Source organism: Mixophyes fleayi, chromosome 7 (genome assembly GCF_038048845.1).
Source record: "Mixophyes fleayi isolate aMixFle1 chromosome 7, aMixFle1.hap1, whole genome shotgun sequence".
Classification (NCBI taxonomy): Eukaryota; Metazoa; Chordata; class Amphibia; order Anura; family Limnodynastidae; genus Mixophyes; species Mixophyes fleayi.
In genome coordinates, this window is record NC_134408.1 from 3490522 (window position 1) to 3511391 (window position 20870).

Consider the following 20870-nt stretch of genomic DNA (forward strand, 5'->3'; position numbering starts at 1 on the left):
TGCTGGTAGCAATGTAAAAAGGTGTTAAACCTCTCAAGGCTGAGTTATGTGCAGGCTGCATAAAGCACCTGGACTGGTTAGACGGGCAGAAGGCCGGACTACATCCTGTCAGAGTATCTGTGTAAATCTGAATAAAAAGTGGACTGTTTGACCATGTATTATCTTTATACCATCTGGAGTTCTGGAGTTCACTAGTACCTTAAACTAATGAATGTAACTGTCCTTTTTAGGACTTCCTGAGCTAATAAACATCACTGTCTAAGAAACCTGCTGTGACGCCTACTTACCGACTGTAATTCCTGTGACCAAAGATTAGACCAATCTAATCCGTTATCCAACTGTTCTGAGGTTGGGACTCAGCATTCCAGTAACAATGGTCTGCCAACTACCCTGCAGCTCTGGCCAGTGTGATAGGCCAGAGTTGCACATGTGCACAACTTGCACCAGTATTTGGGAAGACTACGTACTTTAGGCCCTTTCAGCTGAGTGTCAATTTTGGTTTCCATGCAACATTTGAAAGTGTTACTTGCAATGTGTAACTTATGCGTCTATCCAGAACGGGTCCAAAGTATGCACCTTGAAAGCAGATATTTGCACAGCATGCACCTACAGTTTGTGCTATTTAAGGTTTTACATAACATGCATCTAACTCAAAATAAACATGTGCAAATGAACATTTGCGTAGATGCAAGAGGGCATCTTTTATTCCTTCTCTTTTGATAAAAGCTTCAAATTGTTATGCTGGCATGCATGATCCCATTGCTCTACAGCGACCACTGTGTCACACAGTTCATTTCTGCTCACCACTCAATGCTGCTTCTGATGAACTCACTGCTACTGTTTTCCACTTATTGTAGGTATGTCACATACTTACCAAACTACACCTGATGCCAGGGACTGAACCTTCTGGGGTCACACACCCTGGAATCTCTGTTGTGAGTCTATTGTTTTCTTGGCTGTAACTTAGTTATTCATTTGAACTTCAGTTCCTAATAAACTATTTACCGAAATTCCTAATTACTAAATGAGGGTTACCTGTTCCTAATCAAAGGCTAATGAGAGGAGCCATAATGCTATTTAAACCCAGCTGCTTCCTGTTTCCCATGTCTGATTATTGTAGTTTGTTCCACTGATCTCACATTTCAAGTCATAGTACTGTTACTGGTGTTGCAGAACAGCTTGTCCTTGACTACGTCTCTTCTTGATTACCATATCCTGCCTTCAGATTTTTAAAAGTATGCTCTAATACTGCTTGCACTGACCTTAACTTGTTGATGATTCCTGCCCCTTCTGCCTGCACTGATCTTGGCTTGTTGCTAATTCCTTCCCCTTCTGCCTGCACTGACCTTGGCTTGTTCCTGATTCCATGTCCTTCTCCTGCACTGACCTTGGCTTGTTGCTGATTCGCTTTCCTTCTGCCTGCAGTGCTCTTGGATTTTTGCTGATTTTTTTCCTTTCTGCCTGCACTGATCTTGGCTTGCTGTTAACTTCCTCCACTTCTCCATCTGCTGATCTGGGTTTGTTTCTGGTCTCTTAGACTCCTGAGTCTGCCGATCTTGGCTCTTTCCTATTTCCTTCTTCTCAGATGATTGGACAGCTGTAAACAATAAGGAAAGCAGGTCAAACACACTTTAGTAACTGTCTATTTTAATCTGACAATCTAAAGGAAGACCTGTCCATCTCACCAGGTGTTGTTTGTAATTTATAAAAATTACAATCTCTTCCCCTAATGACAGTCCTACTCTGCATATAAAATTAATAGAAAGTAATTTTCATGGTATTTTTTAGATAATCATCTTAAATTTTCTCTAGCTGTAACAATGCACATATAAGCACACACACACACACACACACACACACACACACACACATACTGTATGTATATATATATATATATATATATATATATATATATATATATATATATATATTATATGTACTTACATACAAATGCATTTTGCTGTTGGCACAAAGACAAGATATTGTGAACTGGGTATTGTTTATTGGTCCATTGATGGCCAGAGAGGGAAACTCGCCATAGTTAAAAATCTTTACACAGTTCCATACTGACAAAGTTGTTCCTAGGCTTATAGGTTTATTGGTATGTGTCATTATATATAGTGGTTGTTGTTATCATTAGTAATTATTATTGTCATTTTATGATTATGATATTTTTTCTCTTCTTACCCGCTACTCACTTACCCCAATCAATAAACATCCGTAAATCCATTTTTTTACTGGAATCAGCTTCCGAATTTTTATATTCAGTAAAAATGAGGAACTGAGAGGACAGACGTTGGATGCTGGGCTGTTTCTCCAGGATTCTCTGTCTGTCATCCTCAGATGCATTCTCCACATCATCCAGCACAACCAGAACCTTATCTCTACCTATTGAAACAAAACCAATCACTGTGAGATTTCAGACCAGATACAGACCAGGAACAGGATGGGATGAGCAGAAGAAATTTATAAGGTCATTTTATAAAGTGCACACAATGCTCAGCACAGAATGTATTGGTTTTGTAACCATGAGCTGAGAAAAGTCCATCCAGCACATATTAAAGTATACGTCTACTCTACACTCTCAGGAGCTGCCTCGGGAAGACAGACGTAAGCCTAGGTGTGCTGAGAGGTGGATACAAGAGGAGTATTCTGTAAATGTGTAAATATCACATGAAATGTCCAACCTCCATCCACTTCACATTCAGTAAATAACACTTTTATATTTTTCTGCTAAAATACTGATCAGTTTAACGTCATTTATGCCTTATATTGATTCACTTCTCTAGCAAGGTGAACAATGCATCCCAAAAAAGTATCAGATGAGACCAGCTCTACAATAGCTTTAACCTGGTGCAAGATTTTGTCTTGTGGAATGCACCCTTGAAAATGACCCCACTCTACCCCTCTACCTTATTTAAGTTATATCGCTCTGCAAATTGAAATATTTTTTGCGCTGATACAAAAGGCTGCACCTAGCTATCTCTGCCCAATTGATGATAATGATTGTCGCATTTACTTCGGGCTTATCACTGCACTCGATTCAAGGTTGCACATATGTAACGTGTGCAACTCAAATACAGACATGGAAACATGAGTGTTGAGATTCATCTTTCCTCATATATAAACATTTACATACAACTCTAAATCAGGCCCCGAATGTTTAAAAATAGAAAGGCATGTATTCAAAATACAGCACATAGGAATATGTAATAGGCCTGTCCTGAGAGGGGTGACAATGGTTACTGGTCAGTACATACAACCACACATTTGAATTGTCTAAGTTGGGACACATCCACACCCCTCTAAAAGGGACATGGCCACACAAACGGGGTATGTCTAGCACTTCTGAAGCACTAGTCTTCCCTTGACAGCTCTCCACTCCCCTGGAGACACATATCCAATGCTGCCAGCACCTGTTCATCATCTTTCTTCCGTGTGCAGTCTCAGTACTTTGCATCAGACCTGTAAAAGTAACTCTATCTATAAAAAATGCAATGTTACATATTTCAGTTCTTTAGTTCTCAGGTGTTCTATGGTTCTTTAGGGAATTTTACTGTTGGATCTCTATGCACTATGTTGGTTTGAGCAACCCTTATATTTTGAGACAATACACTTTCATCTTGAGAAATATTGTGTTTCTTATTATATCATTATATTGAATATTAATATTTTGATCATTGACCATTATCACCTCTCTGGGGTATAGGTCTCTTACATCTCCTCTTTGCCTTGAATTGTATATTAGAGTTGGTTCGTGCACTTACATCTTGCTGACTCAATTTTACTTACTCATTAAACTCAGTTGTGTGTACAATACCAATTATTTGTATGTGGGCAGCACAGTGGCTTAGTGATTAGCACTTCTGCTTCACAGCACTGGGGTCATGAGTTTGATTCCCGACCATGGTCTTATGTGTGTGGAGTTTGTATGTTCTCCCCATGTTTGCGTGGATTTCCTCCGGGTACTCCTGTTTTCTGCCACATACTGGTAGGTTGATTGGCTGCTATTAAATTATCCTTAGTCTCTCTCTGTCTGTGTGTATGTTAGGGGATTTAGATTATAAGCTCCAATGGAGCAGGGACTGATGTGAATGAGTTCTCTGTACAGCGCTGCGGAATTATTGGCACTATATAAATAAATAGATGATGATGAGGATGATTTATCCCAATGTGCTACCAAAGTGAATCCCTATCTGGTCTGGAAATAAACAATACAATTTTGCTGGAATAGAACAAAACAGAAGCTCCGGTGAAACCAACACATTGTAAAAAGTTAAACATGAAAATGATTCTGGTTGGGAAGTGAAAAATAATCCTCTGATCAATTATTCATTAAAATAATTAAAGATGTATAACCTATTTCCTTTCTTCTTTGATTCATTAATTAACTGACCTGAGTCCTAGACCTTATCATTTGCGGACACGTCCTGGAGGATTTTGTAGACATTTATCTAATAAATGTTAGTTTATATCAACCAATGTGGGATTATCTGGGTTCAAAATGGTTTAGTAGAATTGCTGCAGCACAATATCAGGGCACCAGCCAGATCCCACTGAGAATCAGCTGAAGAAGAAGATTTCTTGTACTCAACATCCACATGTGGAATTCACCATTAGCCCATCTATGTCTGGACCACTTCCCATTATTCATTTTCCCTAAAATAGGCATAGACTTATGCATACTTCAAAACTGTCCTGATTTTATGACAGTCCCAACTTTAGTGTTCTGTACCGCTGTTCCATCCAGGACAGGTTTGTCCCGTGGAATGGAAAGTTGAGGGAAGGGAGGTATATAATGGGCAGCCTGGCACATTACAACCAGGGCCGGATTGGCCATCTGGCACTTCTGGCAATTGTCAGAAGGGCCGATGGTCAGTTGGGCCGGTCCAGTACCCCGCGCAGCGATCAAGTGAGTATTTGTATGCTCACATGATCGCGGCACCTGAGCCCCCCCCCCCCCCCCCCCCCCTGTCCTCACTCTCTCTTTTTCTCTTTTTTTTTGTCTCTTAACTTTTTATTTTGCGCAGCAGGGGGGAGGGCGCGCATGAGATCACATGATCGCAGTGCCTGCGTCCCTCTCCCCTCTCCACTTGCACTGCATGTCGGGCGTGACATCATCACGTCATGCCCGACATTCATTGAGGAGCGGCGACACGGAAGAGAAGAAGGAAGACAGAAGAGAGAAAAGAGAAGAGAAGAAAAAGTTGAAAGAATGAAATTCAGAGGTAAGTTTAAAGTGGAGAAACAAAGAGAGGCACAGGCTGATGAAGGGGGGGGGCGATAAAAGACACACAGGGGTGAAGAAGGTGGGGATAAGAGGCACACAGTGATGAAGAAGGTGGGGATAAGAGGCACACAGGAATGAAGGTGGGGATAAGAGGCACACAGGGATGAAGAAGGTGGGGATAAGAGGCACACAGTGATGAAGAAGGTGGGGATAAGAGGCACACAGGGATGAAGAAGGTGGGGATAAGTGGCACACAGGGATGAAGAAGGTGGGGATAAGAGGCACACAGGAATGAAGGTGGGGATAAGAGGCACACAGGGATGAAGAAGGTGGGGATAAGAGGCACACAGGGATGAATAAGGTGGGGATAAGAGGCACACAGGGATGAAGAAGGTGGGGATAAGAGGCACACAGGGATGAAGATGGTGGGGATAAGAGGCACACAGGAATGAAGATGTTAGGGATAAGAAGCACACAGAGATGAAGATGGTGGGGATAAGAGGCACACACTGATGAAGATGGAGGGGATAAGAGGCACACAGGGATGAAGATGGTGGGGATAAGAGGCACACGGGGGATGAAGAAGGGGGGAAGAGATAAAAGGCACAAGGGAATGAAAAAGGGGGGGCAGCATGGCACAGGGTGATGAAGAGGGGCAAAAGCAGCATGGCAGAGTGTGAGGAAGGGTAAAAGCAGCATGGCAGAGTGTGAGGAAGGGCAAAAGCAGCATGGCAGAGTGTGATGAAGGGGGGGATAGCACCATGGAGGGTGCAGTGCGATCATAAGGGGGCATAGCATGCTGATGATGAAGGGGCACAGTAATGTGTGTGTGTGATCGCACAGGGAGCTTTTGGTAATGTAATGTGTGTGAGGTAGATGGTGGCTAATTAATAGGTGCTATTTTGTTTGCGGGGTAATGGTGGGGCAATGTAATAGTAAGGACTATTAATTTAAGATGGGGTGGTTTGGGGGCTATTGAATGTGGCGATGAGTTTGGGGAGAATTAGGTCTCTTTATTAAATGTGACTATGAATTTAATGGCAGTGATGGTTGAAGGAAATAGGTATATTTATGAAATGTAAATACTATTAATTTAATGCTGGGGCTGTATGTAGGGAGGGAAATAGGTTTATTTATTAAATGGGAATACTATTATTTTAATGTTGGGCATGGAGTGAGGCCTAATTTTAAAACGTTGATGCTATATTGATTTAACAGCGGTGCTGGTTGGAGTTTTCTAAATTTCATGTACCTATTTTTTTTCCAAATAGGGCCCCCAACATTTCAGGATCCAGACAAGCAGCAACTGATCTAAAGACACCAGCAGCCACAAGTCAGGTAGGAGAAAGCAGGACAGTCTGCCAACTGTCCTGAATTTGGTGGGTGACTGTCCTGCTTAGTCAGGATTTGGTCTGACTGTAAGGACAGTTGGGAGGTATGTCCTACTTCACATTATACTGCTTGTGAAGGCAGAACTGTGTGCACCTAACAGTAGTGCACACAGTATTGTATAGTGTATTTGTTGAAAATGTGTCTAATAACCATATTACATCATAGGAGCCCCCCTGTCTTAAGTGCTTAGGGCTCCCCCGAGCCTTATTCCAGCTCTGGTTAGCAGGAGGAATTTGATAGTTACTCCCAGTTCCCGGACAGGACACAGCCTGCAGAGCAAGCCGAGGAGCTGTAAGTCTCATGAGATTTCTTAATCCTGTGAGACTAAGAGCTTCCCTGCTCACTCTACAGGAAGTTCCCACCTTGATGGGAACAACAGCATCAGAAGCATAGATAAGTACAGTGGGCTGGGTTGTTGTAATGTGTTTCTGGGGTGGGAGGTAGCGTGATGTGGATGGGGAGGACCTGATAAATGTAATGTTTTATTATGATGTATGTATCAATGCCCCATGTTGACCACGCCCCCAACATAATGTGGCCACACCCTTGGTGCGCTGCGCTGAGGTAACACAGTTTTTTCCTGCTCATCAATAGAGGTGGGCCTGTCTGCTTCAAATGCCAGGGCTGATTTTTAGTCCCAGTCCGGCCCTGATTACAACACTAGGCAGCCCTCTGGGGGCGTGACTATGCCCCGTTGCACCATGGCCACACCCTCTGTTCTGCTGCTGGGGACAGACATGTTGGGAGGTATGACTTATGTGCCTCATGTTTTTGTGATTTGTTTTTCTTATAATTGCTCATAGGGATCATTTTCTAACACTGCATTTAGCTACAACACGCGCACTGACCCATAGCAACCACTCAGCAATTAGCTTTCATCTGTCAGGTGCAGTTTGCATAATGAAAGCAAGTGTTTGATTGGTGGACATGATTTGGTGCATATTTTACACCTAAATGCAATGTCAGTAAATGAGATAGAGAAGACAATAAGGATTCATATAGAAAGCAATGAGGAGGAGGAATGAGAGATGGCTCCAACCTAGAGTATTAGACATGTAGGTAAGCTCCTTGTCATATAACGCTCCATCTATATCAACAATATTTATCCGTCCCTGGTTTTTGGTGTGATACAGAATTACAACATTGCATTTCTTCACTTCTTCTTCCCATGAATATTGATTTCTGTTGGTGATTGGAAGATACTTCACGATGATAGTTTTAAATTCTGAGTAGATAAAAGTCTTCAACCACTTGAGGTCGTTCTCTGAGGACCTGGAGCTGATCCCTACAACAACCCCATTCCTGCAAGAAAAAAGAACAGTATAATGTGAAACTATAACAACTCCAAGTTTTTATACAATTGCTATCTGATTACAATGTATATTACATACTTGCCAACTCTCCCGGAATGTCCGGGAGACTCCCGCATTTTGCGAGAGTCTCCCGGACTCCCGGGCGAGTGTGGCAATCTCCCGAATTCTGCCCACTTCACTAGGAAGTGCCCACTTCCTAGTGAAGTGGGCAGAATTAGATCCCAAACGCCGCGATTCCCGATGAATCGCGGCGTTTAGCCCCGCCCCCCGCTGTCAAATGACGCAATTTGCGTCATGACGTCACAGGGGGCGGGGCCGAAATGACGCGATTTTGGCCGCCCCGCCCCCTCACGCCCCCCTCCACTGGCTGGCTCCCGGAAGGGAGCTGAAGAAAGTAGGTAAGTATGGTATATTATCCTATATGATAGTACATAGGATTGTGATGTCCCAGATACTGATTACAAAGGACTATATTTGAACACTAGTGAAAGAGATAAAGAAAATTACATTGTATTGTATGGAAGGAGTCTTGTTCTATATGTCTGAACATCAGGAAAGGATCATCTGTTTTGCACTAGATGCTGGATACACGTGCAGTGTATTTATATATGTGTGGATATTGTCTCAGGTTTTCATCTCATATTCTTATCTCCGTATTTGGTTTTATTTCCTATGAATGAAAAATGGAGCAGTGAGTCTTAAATTATAAAGTTTACTGGATGTATCTAGTCTTAGTCTGGACAGATTCAATGTAAATATGGGATCTATTATCCAGAATACTTGGGACATGGAGTTTTCTGGATAAGGTTTCTATCTGTAACTTTCTTAAAATATACTTAATGATATTTTAGAAAGAACCCATTACTTTCCCTATACTGCAGTTGACATTGCTGTTTTCAGTATTGGCCTCACTTAGAATTAGCAGCAGATCAGGATGACATAACTTGCTGTGATGCAAGGGATGCAAATGCAGTTTTTATTTTGCATGCCGGCTTCTGCATGTTGCATTTAAATATTGAGCAGTTTTATATTTACACTGCTATTTAGAGTTGAACTAGGATGCACCCCTTCCTGACTCTAAATCTGTATGTCCCTTTTAAATCTCCCCTCTGTAGTGCTTCATTGTGTTACCAAGTGCAAATTGCATCTTTTTGCTGAATTTATTCCTAACTCTTAATGAAGCTGTGACAGGATGGACCGCCTATGCCACCCTGTCTGTTGTTGCTGGGAACTGACTGGGCTTACTTTGCCACCGTTCCCTTTCATTATCTCAAATGCGCCCTCTTGAGGAGGGGCTTACAAGTACTGCCACCACTGGACTCCTTTATGGCATCCAGAACCATCCAACCTTCTGGGTAACTGTCGCTGCTAGCGTGCTGGTACACCTGGACTGGTACCCCTGACCGCTTACTATGGATCAGGGTTGCTGTGGATGGATCTCCCTGGCCTATCACACTGGACAGAGCTGCAAGGTAGGGGCAGAACAGTGGTACTGGAGATCTGGGTTCAAACCTCAGAAACAGCTGGAGGACAGATTGGATTTAGGGTATAATCTGTAGCTCACAGGATTACAGCAATAGTGAAGAAGTTGTTTCCAAGCAGGTATTTGTAGCAAAGTGATGTTTAATTCGCTCAAGTGTCCTGACAAGGACAGTTCCACTGATTAAAAGTATCAGTGGTCAGGTCAGATGGAACATCAGAATGATACATTTCAGTGTACAAGACAGTGCTTTTTATACAGATTTGGACACAGGCTATTTTTAGAATCAGGATGCAATGTGTTTACCTAAACATGGATTTACATGCATTGCAAAGCAAACAATATTTACACTTATCTGTGAAATTCTAGAAGTACTGTGATATCCTGCACCTTGTTTTTAGATGCAGGAAATCTAACAGCAAGGCTTCAATTAAACCTTCCTGTGTCTTGAAGTGGACCCTCACACATCAAAAGATCTAATTAACATGAATCCTTTCTTCAGACAGATATAGAATACACATTCCCACAGAAAGTCACAAACCCCAAACAAGGCATTTCCTTACACCAAGATATACAAAAGACTTTCTAAACAAATGCTCATTGTATCAGATATATACATCAGATATAAGGCATTTCCTCTAGAAAGTTTAAAACAGAAAAAACTAATTTTCTCCCCTGGTCTCAGAAATAAAGATTTCCTATATCAAAACATACACAATATCAAAAATAAGTGCATTGGAAATTATATAAATAAGCACCATGCGCTATTTCCTTTAAATAAATTTATACCATAAGTTTCTTGTAAGTGATCCAGTCACAGAAGCCCTATAGTGTTTAGCAGTGCTCCTCATAGTGACTGCAGGTAGAATTGATTGTCAATTATGTTTGTGTCTGTGACATTATTTCTAAACATTAGAGATGCTAAAACAATTTGAGACAATTCAAAATATGATCAAACCGGCCCTGTTTCACTAACTCAAACTTTTGGCAGAATCAATCTAGAAAGTATCACAATGTATGTTTCTGTGTCACCACCATGGTGGGTGTCTGAGAACTGCTAATCTGATTGCTCAAACGGTAACTTTGAACTAGATGTTTGCATTCACAGCTGGTAGTTTGAGGACTTTAAAACAGATTATTAAATATTTTCTGCACATTTAAGATTAAATGACTATACACTATTGTATCTGAAATATTTTATAAATAAAAAAAATAACATTATCGTGTTCAAACTAGACATTTGCATTCAAAGTTGTAATATGGTGTACACATGTAAAATTGTTATAATATAGTATACAATATAGTCATTTAAGCTTGAATGAGCTTGAACATGGTCCATCCAGCTCACTTTATGTTCCCATGTTAAAGCCTCAGGTATGTTTACAGTTAGACTTGGAAAATGGTTTAAATTAACAAGTCTAGGTATAAAGTTTTAGGTTCAATGTTAATCAAGGTTATTATTGGGTGATGAAAGGGTTATAATTAAGAATAGATTACAGTTTCTATTATTAATATTATTCTTATTTCACCCAGGGATCGTTGGTCCTCTTAGTTCCCTCTTAGGGTACCAGGTTGCTGAGCTAGAAGTTTGTATTCGGTCCATCCTATTCCAGCTCCATTTTTAGGAAGTATAATGATTGCCCCTTGTCCTGCTGGGTCCAAGACAAATGCCCCTTTTGCCTCCTTCTGCCACATTAGTAAAAAACATACCCCAGCTAGTGTACATGGATGGTATTTATCAACATTTTGGCACGTGTGGTTAGAGATGAGTGAAATGATTATGACAACATTCCTCACACTGGACGTGATTCATTGTCGGATGTGTGTCCATTTGCACAGTGTATCTTGCAGAAACGGACATTGCACCAATGACCACAGTTGCGAGCACTTTATGTCTGCATGTAACTGACACTTACAGCCATGTACAGTAAGGGTGCTGGAATGAAGATGCAGCTGATTCAAGTCCTGTGTTTGTACTAAGTGTGCTTGTTTTCATCCGTATCTTTTATACCCACTACAGGTCAGGTATAAATGCAGCGACTGATAGTGATGACTGAAACAGCATAGTCTTTGTATTACAAATGACATATATCATCATCATCTATTTATATAGCACCACTAATTCCGCAGTGCTGTACAGAGAACTCACTCACATCAGTCCCTGCCCCATTGGAGCTTACAGTCTAAATTCCCTAACACACACACACACACACACACACACACACAAAGACAGACTAGGGTCAATTTGATAGCAACCAATTAACCTACTAGTATGTTTTTGGAGTGTGGGAGGAAACCGGAGCACCCGGAGGAAACCCATGCAAACACGGGGAGAACATACAATCTCCACACAGATAAGGCCATGGTCGGGAATCGGACTCATGACACATGATGTGTGTCAGTAACTATTACAGAACAAATCTATGCAACTAAGATATACTATAAAAATGCATTGTATGTACAGTACACATTGAAATCTTCTTTATTTATTTAATTAATACAAAAAAAAAATATATATATATTATATTTGGAAATAAATATTTACATATATGATTATACTGTTAACAGTTGTTTTTTTTTCTTTTTCATTTTAATCAAATAAAGTTTTATGCCTTCAAATGTGAACTTACATTGTAATTACACATGTGCGTATACTGCTGTATGTTCTGTGTGTCTGCGTACAGCAAGTACTGTTTAAGGTCAGAGTGTACTTATACTCAGATTCAATTTAAAATGTATCTTGACATACACTTGAATTTGTATCCGGGCCGGAACTATGCACAAGTTGCCTGTTCTTTTTAAACATGTAGCTTACGTGCAATTTGGACAACAATTTTTAAGACCCCCTATGTGCAATTTCACACATGAATCAGACCTCCTATGAGCAGTATTTAGTCTATGTCCTGGAGTCATGGAAGTATCAGAGCTCAGCACAGACTGAGGCCTTTTACTAGTGGGTGTTACTATCAGAGCAGACTCAGCCCCTCTCACCCCCAGGTCACACACTCATTACCCCGAGTACAGTTATAGGAGAGTAAAGGTCTCACCTTCCACGGCTCTGTCCTAAGCTGTCCATGTCTCTTTTCTGTGATCCGTCTGTCTCTCTCGCAGTCTCTTCTCCTAGACACACTTGCTGTCTGTCTCGGTCACTGTTCATGTCGCTTTATTTCTCCTTTTCTCTGTTTTACTTTCACTTTTACTTTAGCTCAAATTCCTCCACACCCAGACCAGATAAGATGTGATGATTGGTATCATTAGTACCAGTGATTACAGAGATATCTCAGTGTAATATAAACACACAGCTATTTCAGAAGTAGGGATCTGTATGTATTATTATTATTATTATTATTATTATTATTAATTTTTATTTATAGGGCGCCACAAGGTGTCCGTGGCGCCGTACAGGGACAAAAACGAATTACAATACAAGGTGAGACAGCACAGTACAGTAAACATAAAGCACAGTAACTCAGTAAGCTCAATGCACAGCTAGTGAGGGCGGGGGGAGTATCCGCAAATGACGGGGCCCCAAAGGAGGGTGCGGAAGACAGGGAGACCCCCAGAGAGGGGAGGAGGGCCCTCAAGGAGGAGGGCCAAGTAGCTGGAGAGCAGAGTTAGAAGTGGTGGAAACAGGAGGAGAGATGGCCCTGCTCAGAGGAGCGTACAATCTAAGGGGAGGGGTGGACAGACGGAGAAACACAGGGGAGAGAGGGAGAGTAGAGGGACGGAGGCAGGGAAGGGGAAAGAAGGGGGAGAGGCAGAGGATAAGGTAGGTAGTTAAGTGGGAGACTGGAAGGCTTTAAGAAAAAGGTGGGTTTTTAAAGCCCGTTTGAAACTGAACAGGTTAGGGGAAGTCCTGATGGAGGGAGGGAGCTTGTTCCAGTAGAGGGGGGCAGCGCGGGCAAAGTCTTGGATACGCAGGTGGGAGGAGGTGATGAGGGGGGAAGATAGACAACGGTCATTGGCAGATCGAAGAGGACGGGAAGGAGCATGAGTAGAGAGGAGGGAGGAGATGTAGGGTGCAGTGGAGTTGGCGAGGGCCTTGTATGTAAGAGTGAAGAGCTTGAACAGAGTTCTGTAGGGTAAGGGGAGCCAGTGGAGGGATTGGTATAGGGGGGAGACAGAAGAGGAGCAGCGAGATCGGAAGATAAGCCTAGTGGCTGCGTTAAGTACAGATCGAAGGGGAGCGAGATGAGAGAGGGGGAGGCCAGTAAGGAGGAGGTTGCAGTAGTCCAAGCGGGAGGTGATCAGAGAGTGAATAAGGCATTTAGTGGCATCTTGGGAGAGGAAGGGCCGGATGCGAGCGATGTTACGCAGCTGGAAGCGGCAGGATTTAGCAAGAGAGAGGATATGGGGGCCATAGGAGAGAGAGGAGTCGAGGGTGACACCAAGGCAGCGAAGTTGGGGGCAGAGGAGATAAAGGAGTTGTCGACAGTGATGGAGAGGTCGACAGGGGATGAGGTATGGGGGGGAGGAAAAACTATCAGCTCGGTTTTGGCGAGGTTGAGTTTGAGGAATCGAGAGGACATCCAGGAGGAGATGGCAGAGAGGCAGGCGGACACCCTAGAGAGGAGGGAGGGAGGGAGAGAGATCAGGAGAGGAGAGGTATAGTTGAGTGTCGTCAGTGTAAAGGTGGTAGTTGAAGCGGAAGGAGCTGATGAGTTCACCCAGGGAGGAGGTGTATAGAGAGAAGAGTAAGGGGCCCAGGACAGAGCCCTGGGGGACCCCGACTGGATGGGTGGACGGGGAGGAGAGAGACTCAGTGGTGATGACAGAGAAGGATCGGTCAGCGAGGTAAGAGGTGAACCAGGACAGGACAAGGCCAGAGAGGCCGAGAGACTGGAGGGTGTAGAGGAGGAGGGGGTGGTCAACGGTGTCGAAGGCTGCAGAGAGATCAAGGAGGATGAGAAGGGAGAAGTGGCCCCTGGCTTTAGCAGAGAGGAGGTCATTGGTGACTTTAGCCAGGGCAGTTTCAGTGGAGCGAAGGGGGCGGAAACCAGACTGGAGAGGATCAAGGAGGATCCATGTATTGTTATACCTATGGAATTAGTCATTCAATGTACTATTCACATACAGGGCCTGATTCATTAACGAACACAATTTGTGTTTAAAAATGCCCATATTCAATTACAGTGGATCTGAAGAAAAATATCCTGTTGAATATGGGTATAATATGCTCTGCATATATAGAACATGCCCAATGCAGACAGCCACAACACACTTCAGAAAATACACAAAGCATATATCATACTTGCCAACATTTTGGATTTTGCTTCAGGGAGCTGCCGGGGGAGGAGGTGGGCGTGCCGGGGGGGGCTCTGAAATTGCGTCATTTTGGACCCGTCCCCCATGATGTAATGATGCAAACACGCCATTTTACAGCGGGGTGCGGGGCCAAATGCCGCGATTTCGGAGCCCCCCCGGCAGCTCCCTGATTTCGGAGAATCGCAGTATTTTGGCCCTTATTCTGCCCCATAAGGGAGATTGCCATACTCTCCCAGGAGTCCGTGAGACTCACCCGAAATGTGGGAGTCTCCTGGACATTCCGGGAGAGTTGGCAGTATGCCATATGTGCAATCCCAAATCCCATCAGAAAGCACAGAAAAAAATTGGTAAATTATTGTCACCTGTGAATAAAATGTTCAGTAATCAAATTTCAATGAAAACAAAAATTCACATTTTTTTTTACAAATAATACATATATCAGGATAGTAATAATACCTATTGTACATAAAATGCATTTTTACAGTTGTTCATTATTGCAAACACATGTTCGGTTATGCATACACGTCGTTCATCACTCTCATTCTGCACTTATACCTGCCTTGTAGCTGGAGCTAAAAAACACGTATGTAAGAGATGTGCTGTACTTGATTCGGATGAATGTGCATGCACTCAGCCTCAGCGCGCCCTTTCTAATCATTGCCTGTTAGTCCTCCACTATCCTACCTTCAGTTTTAGGCAGTAGGTGTCATGTACGTGCAAACATGACTTCCATGTAGCTGTGTCTTTGGCGTAAGTCTCGTTTTTGCATGTGCAGAGCGAAAATACTCAAAATACGCCACATAAATGGATTTACAGTCTTTAATAAATCAGGCCCCAAATGATTTTTCACTATTTTGTTTACTATAAGACTGATACATAAGGTCGCTGCAGTATTTGTCCGCAAGTGTATGAAAATAATAATGCGACCTGTGAGGTGGTCAAAATTGACTGCAAATAACTTGAAATTAGTGTTATTGAGGTTAATAATAATGTAGGATCAAAAAAGAGCAAAATTATGTGATTTTAGCTTAATTTAGCCATTTTTCTAAAAAAATACATATATATATATATATATAAGAAATGTTTTTTGAAGAGAAGAGAACTTGAGTAAAAACACAAGCCTGAAGATGTGCAATTTAATACCCTTACAATTTGATACATTTAGACAGATAATATATACTTGTAAATACAGTTGGAATTTGAACTTGTATAAGCATGTGATAATGTAAGGAATATAGACCCTGACTTATCAGATACTATATTCTGGTTCCACCTAGGGGGCTGTTCAAATTTTATCAGAGCACTGAATTTCTTTCTGTATTTCACTTTTCTTATCTTTATTTTAAATATTTTGCCATTATTGTCCTATAACATGTGAAGATATCTGAACATTTATATATTTTATATTTTTTTTTAACTATTTATTTTGAAAAATAGCAATCATGTACAGATAAGAATCAACAATTAGTACACTTACAGGGCAAGAGACAAAAACAAAGAACAGTACATGTGATGGGCATAAGTCAAAGAAGCTGAAAATGTTTGAGTATCAAATATATAAAATAGCCAGAGGTTGTCAATATCCAGACAGGTAAGTATACAATTGTTATCTAGAATACTCAAGAAACTATAACATTTTATAACAATATAGTGTGGGTGGGGGAGGGGGAGGAAGGGGGGAGGGGGGGCACTGGTCGCCACCGAGACTGAAAAAAATAAGAGAACATACTTCCCAATTATCCACACAGTTCCTTACCCCTATCTTTCCTTTTTAAGAGGAGGAACAAATAAATAAAAGAGGGGCAGTAAAAGTTTTCGAGGGGATTACTGCTTAGATTCTCTGGGAAGGGAAACACCATCAAGAGTCAAGAGTCAGGTCACCTATGAACCTAGGGAGTCTTTTTAGGAGGAAGGAGATGGTACAGGAGGTAAGGGGTTATAAGTAAAGCAAGGGAGAACATTTATAATTTTAATGGTAATTGATAAAGATGATTTTAGCTTCTAGTTGACTGGAGGGCCTTCTTTTGCACAATGAAATCTCCTATTAAGTTGGAGGACCACCCCCTATGAATAAACTAAAAATAACAATTTGTTGTTTTATATGACATCTGAGGAAATTCCTTACATAGTGTGGACCTATTGCCCTACATGATTCAAATAGCAACATACAATGATATAGCACATTCTTATTCTGTATATAAATCACTCCAAGGGACTGATCCAATGACTTTCCAAACCAAATACACTAACAGTCATTTGATATATACAAGGGCAGATGAACAAAATGGTATAGAGTGAACGGGTCAAAGCCACGCAGAGATTGTGATTTGTTCATCTATGTTTCCATTGAGCACAGAGTGAAATGGAAGAGAAAATATGAATTACTGCAGTCTGTGACAATGAACTGTCTGAGTTTTACCAACTTTTTGAATTATTTACATCCGGTCACCACTGTCACTTCGCTGAATAATTACAAGGTTAAACCCATAATAAATGAGCTGTGACAGCGGAGAGCTATGGAGGAGAGAGAGAAAAGTTATACCAGGAGATAGAACCTGATCCCATTATAAATCTGCTCTGTCCTCGTATCTGACACTACAAGCTCCATCTATTGACAACAGAGGTGATGGGGACATGAGGAGAAGAGTGACAAACTCACCAAACTTCTCACCAAATTCTGCTGTCTGAGGTAAGATATTCTCCCTGCCTCATAGTACAAATGTCCCTGCTTACAGTTCACTATTTACTCCACTTTTTTTCAAATTCAGATATACGATTTTTGGTTAAAACCCCACAATCTGCTATTTGTTTTAGGTGGGTCTCCATTATATTATAGTACTCCTTCATTTTACATTCCTGGTTAATGATTGTCTCATGTTGCTGCTGTAGCTGGTTTTCACTTTTCTCAGTTTTATTCTGTAGCTGTTGTATATCATTTTCTTTTTCCAATGTTATGTCTTCCTGCTCCTGTAGTTTCTTCTCCAGCTGTTTTATTGTATGTTCCTTTTTCTGTATTGTATTGTTATGTTCTTGTAATTTCATCTCTTGTTCCACTATTACATAGTGTGTTTCTAGTATTTTGTTCTCACTTTCCTGATTTTTCTTCTGTAGCTGTTGTATATCATTTTCTTTTTCCAGTGTTATATATTGCTGTTCCTGTAGTTTCTTCTCCAGCTGTTTTATTGTGCTTTCATTATTCTGAATTGTATTGTTACGTTCCTCGAGTTTCTGATCTAGCTCCTCTATTACATAATGTGTTTCTTGAATTTTACTCTCACTTTCATAAGTTTTCTTCTGTAGCAGTTGTATATCATATTCTTTTTTCAATGCTATGTTTTCCTGCTCCTTTAGTTTCTTCTCCAGCTGTTTTATTCCTTTTTCATTTTCCTGTATTGTATAGTTATGTTCTTGTATTTTCATCTCTTGCTCCACTATTACATAGTGTTTTTCTAGTATTTTGCTCTCACTTTCCTGATTTTTCTTCTGTAGCTGTTGTATATCATTTCCTTTTTCCAATGTTATGTTTTCCTGCTCCTGTAGTTTTCTCTCCAGCTGTTTTATTGAGTATTCATTTTCTTGTATTGCATTGTTGTGCTCTTGTAGTTTCTTTTCTTGCTTCTCTATTATATAGTGTATTTCTTCTATTTTGTTCTCACTTTCCTGATTATCCTTCTGTAGCTGTTGTATATCATTATCTTTTTCCAGTGTTATATATTGCTGTTCCTTTAGTTTCTTCTCCAGCAGTTTTATAGTGCTTTCATTATTCTCAATTGTATTGTTACGTTCCTCTAGTTTCTGTTCTAGCTCCTCTATTACATAATGTGTTTCTTGAATTTTGTTCTCAATTTGTTGAGTTTTCTTCTGTAGCAGTTGTATATCATTTTCTTTTTCCAATGTTATGTTTTCCTGCTCCTTTAGTTTCTTCTCCAACTGCGTTATTGTGTTTTCATTTTCCTGTATTGTATTGTTATGTTCTTGTAGTTTCATCTCTTGCTCCACTATTACATAGTGTATTTCTAGAATTTTGCTCTCACTATCCTGATTTTTGTTCTGTAGCTGTTGTATATCATTTCCTTTTTCCAGTGTTATGTTTTCCTGCTCATGTAGTTTTATCTCCAGCTGTTTAAGTGAGTATTCGTTTTCTTGTATTTTGTTCTCACTTTCCTGATTTTTCTTCTGCAGCTGTTGTATATCATTTTCTTTTTCCAATGTTATGACTTCCTGCTTCTTTAGTTTCTTCTCCAGCTGTTTTATTGAGTGATCCTTTTCCTGGATTGTATTGTTATGTTCCTGTAGTTTATTCTTTTCCTCCTCTAGTACATTCTGTGTTTCCTGTATTTTGCATTCCAGTTCCTGAATATTTTTCTGTAATTGTTGTATATCATCTTCTTTTTTCAATGTTATGTTTTCCTGCTCCTTTAGTTTCTTCTCCTGCTGTTTTATTGTGTTTTCATTTTCCAGTGTTGTATTGTTATGTTCTTGTAGTTTCATCTCTTGCTCCACTATTACACAGTGTGTTTCTAGTATTTTGCTCTCACTTTCCTGATTTTTCAACTGTAGCTGTTGTATATCAAAATCTTTTTCCAATGTTATGTCTTCCTGCTCCTGTAGTTTCTTCTCCAGCTGTTTTATTGTGTTTTCACTTTCCTGTATTGTATTGTTATGTTCTTGTAGTTTCATCTCTTGCTCCACTATTACACAGTGTGTTTCTCGTATTTTGCTCTCACTTTCCTGATTTTTCTTCTGTAGCTGTTGTATGTCATTTTCTTTTTCCAGTGTTATATATTGCTGTTCCTGTAGTTTCTTCTCCAGCTGTTTTATTGTGCTTTCATTATTCTGAATTGTATTGTTACTTTCCTCGAGTTTCTGATCTAGCTCCTCTATTACATAATGTGTTTCTTGAATTTTACTCTCACTTTCATAAGTTTTCTTCTGTAGCAGTTGTATATCATATTCTTTTTTCAATGCTATGTTTTCCTGCTCCTTTAGTTTCTTCTCCAGCTGTTTTATTCCTTTTTCATTTTCCTGTATTGTATAGTTATGTTCTTGTATTTTCATCTCTTGCTCCACTATTACATACTGTTTTTCTAGTATTTTGCTCTCACTTTCCTGATTTTTCTTCTGTAGCAGTTGTATATCATTTTCTTTTTCCAATGTTATGTTTTCCTGCTCCTTTAGTTTCTTCTCCAACTGCGTTATTGTGTTTTCATTTTCCTGTATTGTATTGTTATGTTCTTGTAGTTTCATCTCTTGCTCCACTATTACATAGTGTATTTCTAGAATTTTGCTCTCACTATCCTGATTTTTGTTCTGTAGCTGTTGTATATCATTTCCTTTTTCCAGTGTTATGTTTTCCTGCTCATGTAGTTTTATCTCCAGCTGTTTAAGTGAGTATTCGTTTTCTTGTATTTTGTTCTCACTTTCCTGATTTTTCTTCTGCAGCTGTTGTATATCATTTTCTTTTTCCAATGTTATGACTTCCTGCTTCTTTAGTTTCTTCTCCAGCTGTTTTATTGAGTGATCCTTTTCCTGGATTGTATTGTTATGTTCCTGTAGTTTATTCTTTTCCTCCTCTAGTACATTCTGTGTTTCCTGTATTTTGCATTCCAGTTCCTGAATATTTTTCTGTAATTGTTGTATATCATCTTCTTTTTTCAATGTTATGTTTTCCTGCTCCTTTAGTTTCTTCTCCTGCTGTTTTTTATTGTGTTTTCATTTTCCAGTGTTGTATTGTTATGTTCTTGTAGTTTCATCTCTTGCTCCACTATTACACAGTGTGTTTCTAGTATTTTGCTCTCACTTTCCTGATTTTTCAACTGTAGCTGTTGTATATCAAAATCTTTTTCCAATGTTATGTCTTCCTGCTCCTGTAGTTTCTTCTCCAGCTGTTTTATTGTGTTTTCACTTTCCTGTATTGTATTGTTATGTTCTTGTAGTTTCATCTCTTGCTCCACTATTACACAGTGTGTTTCTCGTATTTTGCTCTCACTTTCCTGATTTTTCTTCTGTAGCTGTTGTATATCATTTTCTTTTTCCAGTGTTATATATTGCTGTTCCTGTAGTTTCTTCTCCAGCTGTTTTATTGTGCTTTCATTATTCTGAATTGTATTGTTACTTTCCTCGAGTTTCTGATCTAGCTCCTCTATTACATAATGTGTTTCTTGAATTTTACTCTCACTTTCATAAGTTT

At 40.3% G+C, this 20870-nt stretch overlaps 1 protein-coding gene across 1 annotated transcript; it reads right to left on the reverse strand.

Annotated features, from left to right (window-relative positions):
• Positions 1-618: 618 nt before the first annotated feature.
• LOC142098574 (uncharacterized) lies at positions 619-12577 on the reverse strand. The gene is made up of 4 exons (XM_075181412.1): positions 12463-12577; positions 7662-7924; positions 2203-2388; positions 619-1597 (listed from the first exon to the last, which is right to left on the reverse strand). The coding sequence occupies exons 1-4, from the start codon at positions 12570-12572 to the stop codon at positions 1317-1319; spliced, it is 840 nt and encodes a 279-aa protein (XP_075037513.1). The 5' UTR covers positions 12573-12577; the 3' UTR covers positions 619-1316.
• Between the last annotated feature and the right edge of the window lie 8293 nt (positions 12578-20870).